General features: G+C 35.6%; 1 protein-coding gene across 1 annotated transcript in view; it reads left to right on the top strand.

Annotated features, from left to right (window-relative positions):
- LOC148954821 (protein O-mannosyl-transferase TMTC2-like) overlaps positions 1-18,992 on the top strand; it is a 261,000-nt gene that overhangs the window by 191,884 nt on the left and 50,124 nt on the right. The window contains exon 13 of the mRNA XM_089105236.1: positions 13,002-13,142. Within this exon, the coding sequence (XP_088961362.1) occupies positions 13,002-13,142 (141 nt within the window). The remainder of the gene's footprint in view (positions 1-13,001; positions 13,143-18,992) is intronic.

Below are 18,992 nucleotides of genomic sequence, written 5' to 3'. Positions count from 1 at the left end.
TTTTTTTAAAATCAATATTTCAAAAGAAAACATTTCTCAAAAGCTAAGAAGGTAAAGTAAAGGTTGTTTTGAATTTATTGGCTAGGTTTTTACAGAAATATAGTCCAAGCTGAAGTAAAAGCTGCACCAATTTAGTAAAATTAAATTGAAATATTTTTAGTTTCATTTTATCAAACAGTTCGTGCTAACGAACTGTAAGTAAGGAGTGACCCGGCTCAATAGTAACCGAAACTCTAAAAACAAGGTTTTTTGATACCAATAGATGCATCAAAAGAATTAAATTTTTATGCTGATTTCAAATATATAAGCTTCATTATGTGTAACCCTACTCATCAAAAGGGACGTTACCTGAGAAAATTTGCTTTATTTTAAAAAAAAGGGGGAAACCACCCTTAAACGTGATAGGACTTTAATGAAAATCACAAAATGGGATTCAGCGTATCAGAAAACCCTACTATAGAAGTTTCAAGCTCCTATCTGCAAAAATGTGGAATTTTGTATTTTTTGCCAGAAGAAAGATCCCGGATGCGTGTTCATTTGTTTGTTTTTTTTCCCAGGGGCAACCGTATCGACCCAATGGTCCTAGAATATCGTGGTAGAGCTCATTTGAATGGAAATTACAAGTTCTAGTACCCTTTTTAAGTGACTAAAAAATGGAGGGCAACTAGGCCCGCTCCCACGCTCATTTTTTCCCAAAGCAAACCAATCAAAATTATGAGACAGCCATTTTGTTCAGTATGGTCGAAAAATACAATAACTATGCCTTTGAAGATGACTTAATCCCCCACACTTCCCGGGGGATGGTCTGCAATTTATGAGCTTTGCCCAATGCTTACACGTAGTATTGGTTATTGGGAAGTATACAGAAGTTTTCAGGGGCAATTTTTTGTGGTAGTTGGAGATGAGGGTGGGTGGGGGGTTACGGGGGAGGATCTTTCCCCATGGAGGAAGTTTTCATGGGGAAAGGGACACTACTATGAAGGGGGCGCCGGATTTCCCAGCATTATTAAAAAAAAGATCAGATATTAAATAATAAAAAATTTCAACTGAAAGTAAGGAGCAACATTAAACTTTAAAACGAAAAAAAATTGTTACGAATATGATTGGGTTCGCCCCCTAGTCATCACCTCGCTCTTTACACTAATGTTTTTTTGTAATTTCATCAGAGCTATTTATTTGAATTAACGGCATTTGTGATTAAGGGGTCATTCTTAAAGAATTGGAACGAAATTTGACCTTTAACGTAAAGAGCGAGTTATAGACTAGGAGGCGTACCCTCTAAAATACGTAATAAAAACATACGAATATAGAAGTTCGTTACGCAAGTTAATTCGTAAGTTACGCCAGAATAAAATTTCGAGAAAGCCATTTTGCCAAAAAAAAAAAAATTAATATGCAAATTTTGTTTTAATTATTCATATACGGTGAGTAAAAATCAAAGCTGCATTAATTAAAAAACGTTAAGAAGTTAAATAAAAAAAACTAATTTTTTTTCTGAAAGTAAGAAGCTACATTAAAACTTAAAACGAACAGAAATTATTCCGTATATGAAAAGGGCTATCCCCTCCTCAACGCCTCGCTTTTTACGCTAATGTTTGACTCTGTGTCACAACTTTATTTTTTAAAAAAATAAAAAACTTTAGTGTAAAGAGCAAGGCGTTGAAGAGGGGACAGTTCCTTTCATATTCGGAAAAATTTCTGTTCGTTTTAAGTTTTAAGGTCGCTCCTTACTTTCAGTAAAAAAAAACTAGTCTTTTTTATTTAATTTCATTAAAAATCTAAGAATTAGTGTTTGCACACGACATCGTGTAACTATTTAGCAAAAAATTATAATAAAAATTTGAAAAGAAAGTTGGAAGCTTACAAAAAGTTTTGAATGGGTGATATCTGCTTTATCTTGTAAGAATATCCTGAATTTAGAATCTAATCTACATAAGCATCGTATGAAAACTAAGAAACACATTTTAAAATTAATTTTCCAATGTAAAAGGATCGCAACTCAGAAACGAAAGCTAGGGAACATGTTTTTAAATAAATTTTCAAATATAGAAGAATTGGCATTTATTATTACGTTCATAAGTTTATTAATCCACATTCATAAACAAATAAATAAATTAAACAACACTTTCACGCTGGAGAAAACCTATGAAGGTGTGCAATCACGCGAAAATCCACGTAACTACTTACCTAATAACTCAACTATTTACATAAACCTCAACTATTTAATTAAAACTACTATAAATAAACCAAAAATAGATAAACTATATCCATATATATATATATATATATATATATATATATATATATATATATATATATATATATATATATATATATATATATATATATATATATATATATATATATATATATAAAATAAAGAAAAATATAGAAAAATAAATAAATAACTGCAATTAAAAATGATAGTAGATAAATAAAATATAAAAAAGAAAAATAATAATAACCAATCCAGTCCCCATCACTCATTATACTCAACTCCCCTCCCCTGCCAACCTTACCTTAACCCCTACCCACCCTTACGCTCCCAGCCCACCCTGACCTCTTCAGCTCTTCTTCCTCCCCTACCCAGACTACCAGCCACAATAAAATTTAACAAATTCCCCCAAAAAATAATCTTTTAAATTCTTTTTAAATTGAGGTACATGTTCCGCCGCTCTAATGATCAATGGTAGCTCATTCCATACTGATGGACCCAGGTGTTTCATTGAAAATGAAGACCTGGTACCACGACACAAATCAACAACTGTATTATCACTTTTCCTAGTTCCATAATTATGCAGGTCACTATTAATTTGGTAAAAATTCTTAAAAACATCATGGGTTAAACCATTCTTAAACTGAAACACAAATACTGCAGCTTGGTAATCTCTTATCTGACCTACATTATCTGACCTACCTACCGATTGTTCTAACAGCTTTATTTTGTAGAACTTGCACTCTTCTATAGTTGCATAAGAAGTTACTGCTCCATAGGAGGCAACCGTAGGAGATATATGGATAAACCAACGAACAACATATAGTTAAAAGTATTCTTTGAGGGAGAATGTGCTGCAGACGTCGAAGTATTCCTACCCCACAGGCAATTTTTGATTGTGTCACTGTGACACTTCCATGCCAGATGGCAATCAAGATAAAAATCAAGGTAGTGGAGATGATCAACTTGCTGAACCAGATCAGTGGCGCCAATTCACGAAAATGTAGGGGAGGGGGGCAAGGATTTTTTTTCAATTTTTTTTAATTAAGTTTCAAAAAAAAAGAACAACATTTAGCAAACATACCTAAAACAGGGAGTAGCGGCGAGGTCGCTGCTTGGCAAAATTGTCGACTAATCTATCCAAATCTAATTTCTTTACCTCCTCTTTTTCAACGGCCATTATCATAAGATCACTGAGTCTGTCGTTTCCCATCGTCGATCGCAGATAGTCTTTCACACGCCCTAATGCCCAGAAGAATCGTTCATTGCTAGCAGTAGTCACAGGCAAAGTAGCAATTAGCTTCATCAGTTTTAGCACTGCAGAATAGGCAACTGAGAGGTTGGATAAGATTTTGATAGCTCGAAAAGATCCATCTTTGAAATATCACTTTTTGACAGATGCAGCTGTGCAAGAGAAAGCTGGGATTTTTTGGCATGGTCATCGACACAGAGAATCTCTTGATAATGACACATAACTCTTTCCACTTTCAAAAGTTCGAGAAAATTGGAACTTGAGGGGTCGAAGGCAGATAAAGCGTCGAGCAGAGGCATATTCTGCATGAAACGTTGGTCCATCTCACTCGTGAAATGATCTATTACCTCAAAGTACAGAAGTTTACCGCAGTCTGATTCAACTGGCTGACTGATATTGCGTTTACCGGTTGTTGAGTTTGAAAGAAAGTCTTTGAGACGAATGGAAATGGCTTGACTTTTTTTGCTTCGAGCACTGGTTTTAGATTGTGGAGATTTGGATTCTTGGATATCGTTTAAAGCCAAGAATTCAGATATATTTTTGCTTAAGTTGTCCCATTCGTTATCATTTCTCAGCTTTTGGAGTGTCTCATATGTCCCAGAAATCAGTGCAAGTGCCTTATAAATCAAAAAACTTCCGGATTGGAGTTGCTCTGATAAACAATTTACAATGACTAATACTTTTTCCATTGTGTGTAAAGTTCAAACAAAAGAGGCAGAGTTGATTTTTTCCAGTAGTCCCTTTGCTTCACACGCTGCCTCGTCGCTGGAACTATCAGAGACTGCGGCAAGCACAGTAACAATACACTCAACTCTGGCCTTCACCGTCGAAACAGATCGGACTGCGTAAAACCAGCGAGCCTGGACAGTCCTCTGTAGCTCCAAGACTGTTTGCCTGCTAATACATTGGGATTCCACAAATAGCTCGTGACGAGTATTGCTGTATGATATAAATGCGTAGTCTTTGCACCACAGAGAAAAATTCTGATAGATCATTGATATTTTTGAGGCAGTCAGTCAAAACCAAGTTTAATCTGTGGGCGTGACAGTGTACATAAACTGCATGAGGTATCTTCTCCCTAAAGTTTGCTTGAACTCTGTTAAATTCCCCACTCATAACGGATGCGCCATCATAACATTGGGCAATACACAGCATCGAATCTACACCAAACTTTTCTATAGTTTCACAAATCGAGGTGGATAAGCTCTCGGTGTCTAATTTGTGCATGTGATAGCAGCCGATTGGTCGCTCCACTACTTTTTCATTTGATATGTAACTGAGTAGGATCGCTAATTGTTCTTTTCTAGAAACGTCTTTTGTCTCGTCGACAAGAATAGCAAAGTAATTAGCTGATTTTAATTTTGAAATAATATATTGGCGCAAGGCATTTCCTATCAGTGTAACTGCATCATTTTGGTACTGATGACTGCAGTAGTGACCATATCGGTACTGTAACTTCGCCTTGAGCTTTTTGTCACCTCTAGACATCTCCTCCATCAACTCAACCGAATTACCTTGGTTCTCAGATGTTTCTGATTCGTCATGACCCTCAAAGCAAGACCCTGGCGGCCAAGAAAGAAAATAGCGCGAAAAATGTACTTCACATGATCTCTATTTTCCTGAACCTCTTGAGATCTGGATTGAATTAAGGCTTTCGCTATAGATTTCGAAGTATCAGTACTCATTATCTTAAATTCCGTCCATGCTGACATACAATGCCTATGTCTTTCAGAACCATCATGCTGCTTTAATATAGCAGAACTGTCTTTCCACTTGCGAAATCCTGACTCAATGAAAGTCCTTTTTCCAGCAGTTTCTCCAGTCCTTAGAGTCCCCATACAAAAATGGCGGCAAGCAAAACAAAACACGAAACTCAAGTTTTTTGAGTATTCAATCCATTCATAAGTCTTATAGTAATGTGCACTTGAATTTCCTTCCATTAGAAGTGGAAGCCGGATATCTCTCAAGAATAGGTTGAGCTGGTTTGTCTTAACGCGTCCTAGAGATATCTGAGAGAGTTTCTTGACTGCTACTGGAACCCGCAAGGGGTTCAGGGACGCAGACAGAACTTTCATGTTGATCTGAGCCATTTATTGTTCCGCTTGTTTCCGAAATTCTGTCATAGGTGGGGGAATTTATCTCAACCAACCCGAGACTTTGGGCGCTGACACTATTGCCAGTTTCTTGCACTAAGTTTCTTCATTTTTCTTCCGCATTTTTACCAAAAAAAAATCCAAAGTTTGTTGTCGCTTTTTACTCATAGTTTGATTACGATGTAAACCTTGCTTTCTGCTGATAAAGTGTTTTATTGTACTAAGTTTATGTACAGTAGTTTAAGATAGATGCAGTTAAACGAGTAGTAGACAAGGACTTCACTCAGACATGGCAAGAGAAGAACTGAAGAAACAGGTAGAAACTCACTTAGAAAATCACTCCCATACTCCACGGTGAAACTACCCCACTTAGAAACCCCATAAACCAATCACTTACATTTCCTGTTCAAGACAGTCCCATACACTCCACTGGGACTAAGCATCCCAAAAACTATTCAACAACGTCAAAAATCTGCTGAATAAAACCCCCTTTAAACCCTAGAACACATTTCCTTTCCCAGCTACTAAAAAAAGGCAATATACAAAACTCATAGTTTACAATGAATTCTTAACAAGAACAATAGCGAAATGGGTACTAACCACATGAAGCTTAGTTTTGAATGAACCCTACTCGGAAATAGAATAGTGTAGACGCACTCGCTCTTAGACATTTCAAAACAAGGTTATATAATTAGGGCACCAGTTTGTTGGTCGTATTTATTGGACCAGTTGGTGGTTTAATATAGCACATAGCTAAAATAGAAAATAGCTGTGATATATAAATAAGAAGTTAATTTTCAAAGTCTAGGGGGGCCATGGCCCCCCTGCCCCCGATAATTGGCGCCTCTGAACCAGATTACCACATAAAGTTACCTGGCCAGACACATCCAGTGGTGTACCAACTCTTCAAAACGTCATTAAAAATTTCTTGCTAACATATCCGCACAATAGACTAAATGAAGTGAACATCTCCAGCCTTTCCAATTGATTCTCAATTAGTAAATATTATCCAAGTCAAACCTTGAAGTTGAAAACAATGATGAGAACAAATTTATGAGAATTTCAAAAAGATATTGAAAATCCTCAAAAGTGGTGACGGATCTGAACAAAATTATAACGTTAAAATTCCCACGTCACAAAAAACCTTTACCAAGAGGTTGTCAGCCCCCCTCCTCACTCCAGTTTTTAAAACCCCAAAAATATCATAATTTAGCCTGTGTATCACTGATTTGTCCTTTTTTTCCCTATTTTCCCAGCGTTGGCAGAAATTAGAACATCATTGAGAGTTGTTTAAGGAACGATTCAAAAGCTCATGCTTATGTATACGTGCCCTTTATAAGTCCGTCTTGACAGTATTAAATTAAATTAAAATTAAATTTTTCACATAAAACTGTAGTTTTCGGTGTAACTTTCGCATTGACTTTCAAAAGATGTTTTTGAAATGCAGAGTGCACTGTCGGATTCATCATGGTCGATATCCATTAATAAAAAGTTTTCAGCTTTCGCCAATTTTGAAAAATCCATACAGTCATCTTTTGGCTGGTCGATCACTGATATGCCTGCTTTTTTCTTTTATTTCTTCGCCAGAGCTAGTTCTAGTAAAGAGCAACAGGTCCAAAGATGAGGTTCGCTTTTTACTAGTTTCCGGCTAAGAAAAAGACGAAAGCCTTTTCCTGTGTTTGTTATCGCACTAGGTATCATCCCAAGAACTATTAGTGTAGTCATTAACTTCACTAATGGAAGTAATGTCTTTATTAAGTTCCTGTCATTCTCCAAGAGGGAAAATGATTGCGTGATATACTGGTTTCTAAAATATTAGGTGTCTATAATAGAAAAAAAGAGTTAAAAACCATCTATTTTTGAGGTGGCTAAAAAAAACTATCCATTCCCGTCTTAAAAATTTGGTGGACTGAATTTTATCCAACGGATAATTAAGGTTTTCTTCAACTTTTTTTCAGCTGACTCACAAAAAAAGAATTTGAGTCAAAGCCATGTAGTAAAGAATTTTTACATCAAAAGAAAAATAATCCAATACTCCCCCAATATTTGTCACAATTTTTTAAAAATCGACGTAAAGAGTGACAGCTTAAAAAAAAGTTGTTCGCTCTTTGCTAGTGTCTAGCTAAGGAAAAACCAAAGGCTTTATATTGTGTGGCATTTGTCATTTGAAGAAAAATGTTCGACCACATGACAACAACACAGCTCCCTTATAAATTTCTAAAGTGAGGATTTTATAAAAATGGTTGGCATGACAGTGATAGAACTAACTGACTTGCTGCTGTGCCACAAGATGCTTATTATTTTGGAAATTATTCCTACGATGATTACTCTTTTGAGGATGGTAAAAGTCATGCATTGAAATTCAGTGAAAGTCATGTATTGGTAGTAGGATATATCTTGGATGAAGCTTTACTCTTTTTCAAGTTTTTCAAACAGTTCGTGGTAACGAACTGTAAGTAAGAAGCGACCCGGCTGAATGGTAACCGAAACTCTAAAAAACGGAATTTTGATACCAATATATTACATCAAAAGAATCAGATTTTGATGCTGATTTCAAATAAATAAGTATCATCAAGTTTAGTCTTACCCATCAAAAGTTACACGCCTCAGAATATTTGGCTGACTTTAGAATAAAGGGGGAAAGACCCCATAAAATGTATAGAACATCAATGAAAATCACACAATCATATTCAGCGTATCAGAGAACCCTACTGTAGAGGTTCCAAGCACCTATCTACAAAAATGTGGAATTTTACCTTTTTTGCCAGGAGAAAGATCACAGATACGTGTTTATTTTTTTTTTCCAGGGGTGATCGTATCGACCCAGTGGTCCTAGAATATCGTGGGAGGGCTCATTGGAACGGAAATTGAAATTTCTAGCGCCCTTTTTAAGTCACCAAAAAAATGGAAGGCAACTAGACCCCCTTCCACGCTCATTTCTTTTCCCAAAGTCGCCCGATCAAAATTTAGAGGTAGCCATTTTGCTCAGCATGGTCAAAAATATGATAACTATGTCTTGTAGGGTGACTTAGTCCCCCGGATTCCCCGGGGGGAGGGCTGAAAGTTATGAACTTTACCCGATGTTAACATATAAGTATTGGTTATTGGGAAGTATACAGACGTTTTCAGGGGGGATTTTTTCTGGTAGGTAGGGGGGGGGGGGGGTTCGGGTCGGGTGTTATATGGGAGGATCTTACCATGAAGGAGGTTTTCATGGGGGAAGAACATTGCTATGAAGGGGGCGCCGGATTTCCCAGCATTATTAAAGAAAAAGATATGAAATTAAATATAAAAAAACAAGTTTTTCAACTGAAAGTAATGAGCAACATCAAAACTTAAAACGAACAGAAAATATTACGTATATAATTGGGTTCACCCCCTAGTCAATGCCTCCCTCTTTAAGCCAAAGATTTTTTAGTACTTTCATAAGAGCTATTTATTCTAATTAACGGCCTTTGTGATTAAGGGGTCATTTTTAAAGAATTGGACCAAAATTCGAACTTTAGCTTAAAGAGCAAGGTATTGACTAGGGGGTGAACCCCCTAATATACGTATTAAAAATCTATGAATATAGAAGTTTGTTACGTAATTTAATTCGTAAGTTACGTATATTTATTACTAATAAAAACGTTCGTAAATAAAATTAGACAAGTTTAGAGAAAGCCATTTAATCAAATAAAAGTAAAATTAGTATGCAAATTTTATGTACGGTGAGCCAAAATCAAAACCTGCATTAATTCAAAAATGTTCATAAAGTAAATAAAAAAAATAAGTTTTTTTTAACTGAAAGTAAGGAACGACGTTAAAACTTAAAACGAACAGAAATTATTCGGTATGTGAAAGGGGCTGTCCTCTCCTCAACGCCCCACTCTTTACGCTAAAGTTTGACTCTTTCTCACAACTCTATTTTTTTTTAAACAATAAAAAACTTTAGCGTAAAGAGCGAGGCATTGAGGAGGGGACAGCCCTTTTCATATACGGAATAATTTCTGTTCGTTTTAAGTTTTAACGTAATTCCTTACTTTCAGTTAAAAAAACTTGTTTTTTTAATTTAATTTTAAAAAGAAATGTGTTATTTAGTTCCAGCCGTCCTAAATATTTAAATGTTATTACAAGTAACTTATTGCAATGAAGATGTAAAAAGCAGAATAGACAAGGCCAAGGGTCTTTTTGGACAGTTGAAAAGGTTTGGGAGAATAGGAAGACAGGCCTACCAACCTACACCACAACGTAGGCGCTGAAACTTGGGTGATTCGGAAGACAGAGGAGGATTTTTCGGATGTCTTCAACAGAAATTGTCTACGGATGGCTCTGGGTACCTTTGTGATTGACGGCAACCAGGTATGTGGTTTGATCCAACTTTCAAGGCTACATTGAAAGAAAGGTTGACAAGGCAAGGACACTTATTGTTGGCGAAGAATGACAGATTTCTGATAGTTCTTTTCGGCCATCCACCAAAGACAAAACATAAAGCAGGTCTTCTCAGAATGGAGTGGGAAGAGAATGTTAGAAAAAATTTGAAGGAAAGTGGGTCTTCTTGGTAAGGGTAAAGAGGGAAGCTGTGAAAAGTTTGGAGTGGAAGAAGAGTTTACGAAGCTTTGTTATCCTCAGTAAACTTGGTGCTGTAGTAAGTTGTTAGTAATTGTAGTAGTATTACAATCGAAAATCAAATTAAAAGACGCGCATCCCACTTCATGATTACTAAAGCAGTTATTGAAAAGTGCTTTAAACCAATTACTAGAATTATTATCTACTCTTTGTTAAGAGCTTGATCAAAGGTTCGTGCATAAGAGTTTACAAGAGATCACGCCTTCCTTTTCTTCATAATTCAACTTCCGAAGATCAGAAGATTAGCCTCAGAAGGCTTATACTGCTTTTGGACCTATACATTTTCCAAACCTGTATCAGATTTTCTCTTCAATATTAAGCCGAAGAAAAAAAAAATAGAACGATTTCCTACTTTAGAGTTAATAGCACTGTTAGCATTACTTTTTTGTTACTGCTAGTAGTAGTAACCACTCACTGCAGCACCAAGCCCCGGAGAACAAATCAGCTACGCACGCTCCTCCTCCATCTCAACATATTCAAGTCTCTTGCTTTACACCCTCTCATTAAGTTTCTATTTCTCTTAAATCTATCCTTAGACATCCTCAACCCCATTTGGGGACGACTTGCTTTCCGCTTTGCTCTAGATGGTTGGCCGACGAGGACGATTTTTGACAATCTATCGTCCTTCATCCTTAGAACATGTCCTAGTCAACTCAACTTTTATCTTCTTATAGCCCTAAATATTGGGATTGTACAGCATTTTTTATGCAACTTACTGTTTTGGATACGGTTATTCAGTCGTGCACCCAAAACAACCCGTAGGCAAATTCTCTTGAAAACATCTAGAAAACCCTCCTCCCTCTTTTGGAGTCCCGACGCTGCAGAACCCTACTTGACCTCTGTCATCTAAAATTCTAATCTTGGTTCGCAAAATCACCTTCATCTTTTTTCAAACCCTGGCACTTGGCTGAAAGAACACCCTGGCACTTGGCTGTTCTACTTTTAATATCTTTACTACACCCACTGTCTTCTACTAATAATACTGCCAAGGTAAATGAAGCTGTCTACTTGATGTATCTTTTCGTTACCCAAAATCACCTCTTCACCTTCACTTATTCCTAGTCTTGGTGAATTAGTCTTCTTAACATTAATTTACAAATCTATTCTTGCATCCTGAACCCTCAAAACCTCCAAAATCAAACCTATGGGGAAGGTATCAACTATCACAGAAAGGACAAGACCTGAACAGAAATTTTCTTGAATATCTTTGAAAATGAGGTATGACAGACACAGTCACGCATGCAGAGGAGAAATCCTTAATTTTTCTGAATTGTCAAATTATATTTTTTTGTTATTACTGAGCATCTTTGCAAAACCCTTTGCAAAACCCTTCGTATCTTTGCAAAAACCTTCGTGCATTTATGCGTGCTTTAACAGGCAAAATGTATACTACCGAATCTTTCACAATTTAGTAGTAAAAACTCACAGCACTACCAGCCTGCCTGAGACTAACACAGCTGGCCGTGCTTCTCCTCCATTCAGTTTATTAAAATTCACCCAATTTACAAACTTCTAAAAGTTCTAATTTCCATTAGATCCATTCTTACGACTTCTTCCCACCCTATTCGGGTATGACTAACTTTTCCTTTGGCCCTAGATAGATGGCTGGAAAGGACGATTTTTATCAATCTGTCATCCTTTATCCACATAAAGTGTCCTAGCTATCTAAACCTTTCTATCATCATAGCCCCGAGAAAGCGGGACAGGACCACATCTGGGTACTCAGTCAAATGGGTACTCAAAACTATCGGTAGACGGTGGTTTTGCTTTTTACAGCAAATAAAAGGAAATGAGAGATATTTTAGGAAAGAGATTTCAAAAGCTGTCTTTCTTTTCACCGATCGAAACTCGGTCGTGCTAATACTAAGAGTATAAGCAAAAAAACTTTTCAGAGGTCAATCTAGCATAGTTCATCTTATTTACTTTTAACTCTATACATCCGCAAGGGTCAGCTCTCACGAAAGTCAAGTCTACGGCTTCTGGCCGATCGTTCCTTGAGATTTAAAAATGGGGTTGGAGCTTTCCAATTTCATGTATCCTAGTTCCAGTTCCTTGGGAAATCCAACAAAAGAAATATAATGGAACACTAGTATCTCCCTATACTATTAGCAGAGGAGCAGAGAAGCTTCCTCCGGTCCTTGGAATCCGTACGAATCAAACATGTCTCTGCTCTGACGACTTTTTTTTACAAAAGGATGGGGCTCTTTGAAATTATACTCCCAGCAGCACCTTTGTGCACAGAGGTAATAATATATTATAAACGTTATTTTTTGTTTTTCCTATCCAGAAAAACTAACAATCAGCATCTCGGGTTCCAGATACCTTTGAAGCTCTTAGGGGTTGAAATTAGTAAGCTAATGCCCCGAATTTCGATCAGAATTTCGAATTTTGATCCGAAATTTGGTGCCAGCGCTAAAATTGGAGTTTAGTGTCACTAGGCATTTCCTAAAAGCAAGGTCCATGCTACAATAAATTTGAGAAGCACATACAAATGGACTTAAAATGCACTTAATTCCCTCTTATGCTTTCTCAAACTCATAACCGAACACCACAAAATCCATGAACAATTTTTCTAACACCACTTTTGGCCACAGTTTTTCAGCACAATTTTCTAACTTTTCATCCAGGAATGACTTATATATACATTTTTTTAGTTGAGTCATCTTTAGTTTTGTAAGGACTTAGACGTCTAAATTTTTCAATATAGATAATTTAAAGTCTAATAACAAAAACTTTAGGGTTGATGAAACATTTTTTTCTCGGACTTTGACGCTACCAAATTGCATTACCGCCAAAATCAAACTCCTTGAATATCAATACATCTTTCTTGTAGAGTCTCTACAACTTACTTGGGGAGAGCTGCCATAAACTTGGACAGGATATTGAAGCAGAACATTGGTTTCAAATGGCTTTGGGGGCAAAGCCTGACCATGTTCCGGCATATCTTACTTATGGAAAGATGTTGGCAAGAAATGTAAGTGAGAATTTATCTACTGAATAAATATAAGATAACATAGAAAAGGCAATGCAAATGAACCTGTTACCATTAAAAGGCTTAAGTAGCTTTAAAGGCGTTACCATTAAAAGGCGTTAGTACTACTCCTGTTTGTGATAACTTATGCTCGTTTTAAGTTTTGCTTGATTATTCATTTAATCTGTGTTCGTTTTAGGGTTCATGTATTCATTTATCTGTATTTGTTATTTTTATTGTTGATTTTAATTTCTGTTGCTTTTGGGTTTTATTTATTTATTAACTGTAATGAAGGTTCATTTAATTTTGAATTATTAGAGGACTTTACTTCTGCTAGTCTTTGGTTTTAGTATGGTTCATTATTTGTCTTGAAAAATTTTCATTGAAACGCCTTTTAAGTTAATTTATCTTTGTTTTAAAGGTCATGGATTTTTTTGTTGATTAATAATAGGAATGTTTATAAAGTTTTTTTTTAGTTTTTCAGCTTGAGAATTAGAATTTTGGATTACGATTTAAATTTTGACAAAATATAAATACTCGGTAAGTTTTTTTTTTAATAGATCTAGGTTTTCAACTAATTTAACTTGAGTTTCACAAAAGAATTTTGATTATATGCAAAGGACTGTTATTCAAATAGGTTAAATTCTCCATAATTTTTAGTTTTCTTTGGGCTAAAGACGTCATGAATCCCTCCCTGTAAAACCTTATAATAAATACGTACATGAATCAACCATTTATTAAAAGAATGTTCCGTATTATATTTTGTTGAGACTTTTTTTCAATGTGTGTATTTTAGAGTCATTTCTTAAAAATAATTATGTTTGGTTGTGATCAAAAAGAGAAAAAAGGATGTCAATAATCAATATCTCGCGACTCTTTTCCATAATTGCTTCAGTTTTTCTACATCCCATCGTTTAATTTCTAGCATGATAACTGAAACTCGTCGATAAGTGTCTGTTGTTCTTAAGGATTTCCAGTGTTTCTTTGAGCTTAGAAAATAAAAATTTACTAATCCATTGGATTGTTCAATGGGATTAAGGACATCAACTTTTCTCAAACGTCTATCCTACCAGCAATCCCTTATAAAAAGGTCTATAACAAATTAGGACCGCAAAAACAGACCTTGCGAATATTTTGTAACCTGTACCACACTTAGGAGACACAATAGAAATCTATTGTAATGTATCCGATGAATTGTATCAAGTCTCCGATAGATTCTTCCTAGACAACACATCGATATTACTCGAGAAAACCCGAGACTAACTCAATTAACTATTTACACGAGATTAAAGTTAAATACAAATGCGATTGATTGACTGATTGACTGACTGATTGACTGACATCAGTCAGTCAATCAGCTACTACCAAAAAAAAAAAAAAGATTACTTGAAATTATCAAACTCAAATTGTTCAAACTATATAAGATATAGTTTCAAACAGTTCGTCATAACGAACTATAAGTAAGGATCGAATCGGCTCGATAGTAACCAAAACTATAAAAAACTGGGCTTTGATATCTAGAGATACATCAAAAGAATCACCTTATTATATTGATTCCATATATATAAAAATCATCAAGTTTACTATTACCCATCAAAAATTGGGAGCCTGAGAAAATTTGCCTTATTTTTGAAATAGGGAGGAACGCCCCCTATAATTCAAGGAATCGAAATGTAAATCACATCGTAAGATTCAGCGTACCTGATAACCGTAGAAGTTACAATCTCCTATTTACAAAAATGTGGAATTTCACTATTCTTGCCAGAAAAAAGATCACGGATGCGTGTTTGTTTGTTGTTTATTCCCCAGGGTTAATCCTATCATATTAGTCCAAGAAGATCGGGAGAGGGTGAATTCGAATGAAAATTAAGAGTTATAGTGTCCTTTTTAAGTGACCAAAAATATTAGTGGGCAACTGGCCCCCTGCCCACGCCTCTTTTTTCCCAAAAGTTATCTGATAGAAATTTTTGAGATAGCCATTTTGTTCAGCATATTTGAAAGATCAAATAAGTATGCCTTTAGGGTAAAATGACCCCTACAGTCCGTAGGGAAAGGCCTGTAAGCTATGAAATTTTCTCATTGTTAACGTACAGTATTTGTTATTGGGAAGTATGCAGACTTTTTTTGGGGGGGGAGGGGGAGGGGTAATTTTGTCCTTGGGGTGGATTTCCATAGGGAAGATCTTTTTTAGGGAGGGAAATTTACTGGGGATGAATTTTCCAGGGGAAATTTTACACTGGAGGTATTTGACAGAATTCCTATACGATATTCTTTTTAATTCTCTTACGTTCTCCCAACTCAATTTTGAATGTGGAGTTTTCCGGGGGAATTATCCGGGGGCTCTTTTCCCGGTGCTTTGATTTCCGGAAAAAAAATTCTACGGAAGGGGAAACTTCCAAAGTAATTGAGAAACCGAAGTCCTTTTCAAATGAAAGTATACTAAGGAGAATTTTTCAGTTTGAATCGTCTGCGAGAAATTATACGGGAGGGTGGGATTTGACAGAATTCCTATACGAAATCCGTTTTAATTGTCTTATATTCTCTTTACCAACTCAATTTTCCATGTGGAGATTTTCCGAGGGAATTATCCGGGGGCTTTTTACCCAGTGTTTGATTTGCGGGAAAAAATTTCTACGGGAGGGGGAATTTCCAGAATGATTGCTAAACCGAAGCCCTTTTCAAATGAAAGTATGCTAAGGAAAATTTTTCCGTCTGAATAACCCGCAAGAAATTATACGGGGGGGGACACTCAGCGAAGATGGAACTGTCAGGAGGGAATTTGACGGGGAGAGGGGGTACACTTCATGTTGGATAAAATTTCCACGGAGGGTTTATTTTATGGAGGGTGAATCAGATTTACCGGCACTATTTGAAAAACAATCAGAAATTAAATTAGAAAAAAAACAGTTCTTTTTAATGAAAGTAAGGAGCAATATAAAAACTTAAAACGAACAGAAATTATTCCGTATATGAAAGGTTGCCTCCACCTCAATACCTTGCTCTTTACGCTAAAGTTTGACTATTTGTCCCATTTTTTTAAGAACGACTCCTGAAACACAAGGGCCGTTTAATTTGAATAGGAAGCTTCTTTAAAAGTGCTAAGAACTTTAACGTGAAGAGTAAAGTATTGAGGAGGGGGTTATTGGAGCAGTGAACGTCTCAGATACTCCAACCACTGATGACAATGTTCACACGGAGTATTTGATCTTACTTTTTCCTTTACACTATCTTGAAAAGTTGGCCCATTTCCTTGTCTGAGATTGTTTCTTCGGTTACTTGATAGGAGGTAGTGTCACCTTTGTAGTTATTTATCTCAGGGGATCAGGAAACTTTTTTTTGTTTTCTAGAAAGAAAAATAATTTGTTCCTATGGGTCTGGTAATAATAGCAATAGACCGTTAAATGTGCTGCAAATGAAGACACAAGGAGAAAGAAGGATATACAAAATGAAAAAAAGTCTAATGAGTGCAAGCAGTGAAAATGCTACCATCCTAAAGGATAAACATTCCTTAACATTTTCTTAAGGAATCAATTTTCTTGAATGTGTACTAACTAGTAGAAAAGGATAAACACTGAAATTCTGTTCGTTGAAAAGGGTAGTAATAGATAATACCAAAAATGGGGAAATTTACAGAAGATTTTTTTTTTTTTAATCGCTGATGAGTAAATGGCATGGGATCGAGAGTTGCTCATGGAAATGAAAGTTATTTGTCTGCATGTGCATTATATATATATATATATATATATATATATATATATATATATATATATATATATATATATATATATATATATATATATATATATATATATATATATATATATATACATATATATATATATATATATATATATATATATATATATATATATATATATATATATATATATATATATATATATATATATATATATATATATATATATATATATAACATATATATATATATATATATATATATATATACACACACACACACATATATATATATATATATATATATATATATATATATATATATATATATATATATATATATATATATATATATATATATATATATATATATATAATGCACATGCAGACAAATAACTATACCGAAAATACTGGAAATTCACATATTTGAATTGGAACGGAAATACGAGTAAATAGTTGAATCCATTTGTGAGGCAGTGTGATAAAAAAAAAAATTCTCTTCTGTTTGATCATTTGTTCTTCGGCATTTGCAATACAAATGCCGAAATTTGGCGTAAGGAGTTGGGGGGTTAAGGAGGTTGTGGGGGTGGAGGTTAACTCTCCTCACTCACTGTTGGGACCTTTGGCCCCTTTTGTTTCAGAAAAATGTCCTTTTTATAAAATTTAACTTCATTTATGTTACACATCTAAATCCTGAGAAAGCTTTTATTACGATGTCTGAAGAATCCACTAATTATCGAGTGTCTGAAAAAGCCAGTTGAGCGATGACTCATAATGCTTAAATTTACAGCTTGAAAAGCTTTAAAGGATGCTTGGAATTTTATTTTGATTCGGCCATTCATCGCCTTTGGTCAGAGGTGCGCGCACAAGCGCGTGTCTAAAAGTGTATTGGTGAATCGTAAGAGTTTTACCTTTAGTTCCGTTTTGAGTTCCTTTTTTATAGCGTGACTGACTGCAGTAAGATTTTTTATACTACATAATCTTTGACTTTTTAGCCAGGTCGAGTCTAAGGAATTAGTTAAAATTATTACTGGTAACCCTGGGACCATTTGATCACGCTATCGTACCCAAAGGTAGGGTATATTGTATATTGGGCACTCATATACCCAATAGATACGGAACCGTTGGGGTAAGAGCGGGAATCCCACTAACATTTGGGCCGACAAGGGGTTCTCCCCCTCGAGTAAGTGGCATAGCATCCTTTTTGCGCCATTTTTGCACCAATAAGTGGTGACCCCCGTAATTTACACCCCAATAAGTTGTGTCAGCGGTATAAGTTACTCCCCAATAAGTGGTGGCAGAAGAAAAGGAGCTATCAACAGCACTGATAGTAAAAGAATTCCGCGTTTTCGAAGAGAAGGGTTAATTTGGTCTAGAAAGTAGCCTAATGTGGTAACACATAAAAAGACAAAACATACGCAGTCAATTAATAGAATTATGAAGGTCTATAATGGGCTGTGTGCCTTGTTAGAAAAATATAAAAAAGAATAACGTGAAATTAATGAGTTGAGTTCGCAATGAGGGAATCTCCGTATTTAAAAGTATTACGGGGTTTAAGGACAGATAAGAGCCCGTTGAGAGTTGGGTTTTTATTTGAAGCAATTGGCGGACTTATGAAGATATTATCTTCAGTGACGAAGGTTGTAAGATTATTGAAGACGGCAAATTAGAAGGATTTGTCAGCTGTGCGCACATTGGACAAGGGAGGTGGGAGGCACCAGTCCTATTGAGTAATCTGCCCAGGAGGAGATTATATTTGGAATACGAGTATCCAGGGAGGATACGTATTTTGTTTTACAGGGTAGTTCCCCTGTTTCAGATTAGTCCAGCTAATTCACTAGTGGAATATTCGCGCGGTTTTTTGGTTTACTTCCTCGTCCAACCCCTGTTAATTCATTTTTCGGAGATATATTTCACTCGTGTAAAACTGCTTATTGTGAAAGAAGTCGTTATTCCCTAATGAAGTCTAGACATTCCGGTTATTTGAAAAATTGTTGAACTTGCCAGGATTGACTAATTGAATAAGAGATAATATAATCGGAAAGAAGTATATACGGTAAAATGAGGGGGTACGAAATAAAGAAGGAAGAAATAATATGTGAAAAAACAAGACGAACTCATCCCTCAGAGGCTGTGCCAAATTAAGGGGAGTTGTGG

Source organism: Artemia sp. Qi Xiang Cuo, chromosome 2 (assembly GCF_049724085.1).
Source record: "Artemia sp. Qi Xiang Cuo chromosome 2, ASM4972408v1, whole genome shotgun sequence".
Classification (NCBI taxonomy): Eukaryota; Metazoa; Arthropoda; class Branchiopoda; order Anostraca; family Artemiidae; genus Artemia; species Artemia sp. Qi Xiang Cuo.
This window is presented reverse-complemented; position numbering and strand designations above follow the sequence as displayed.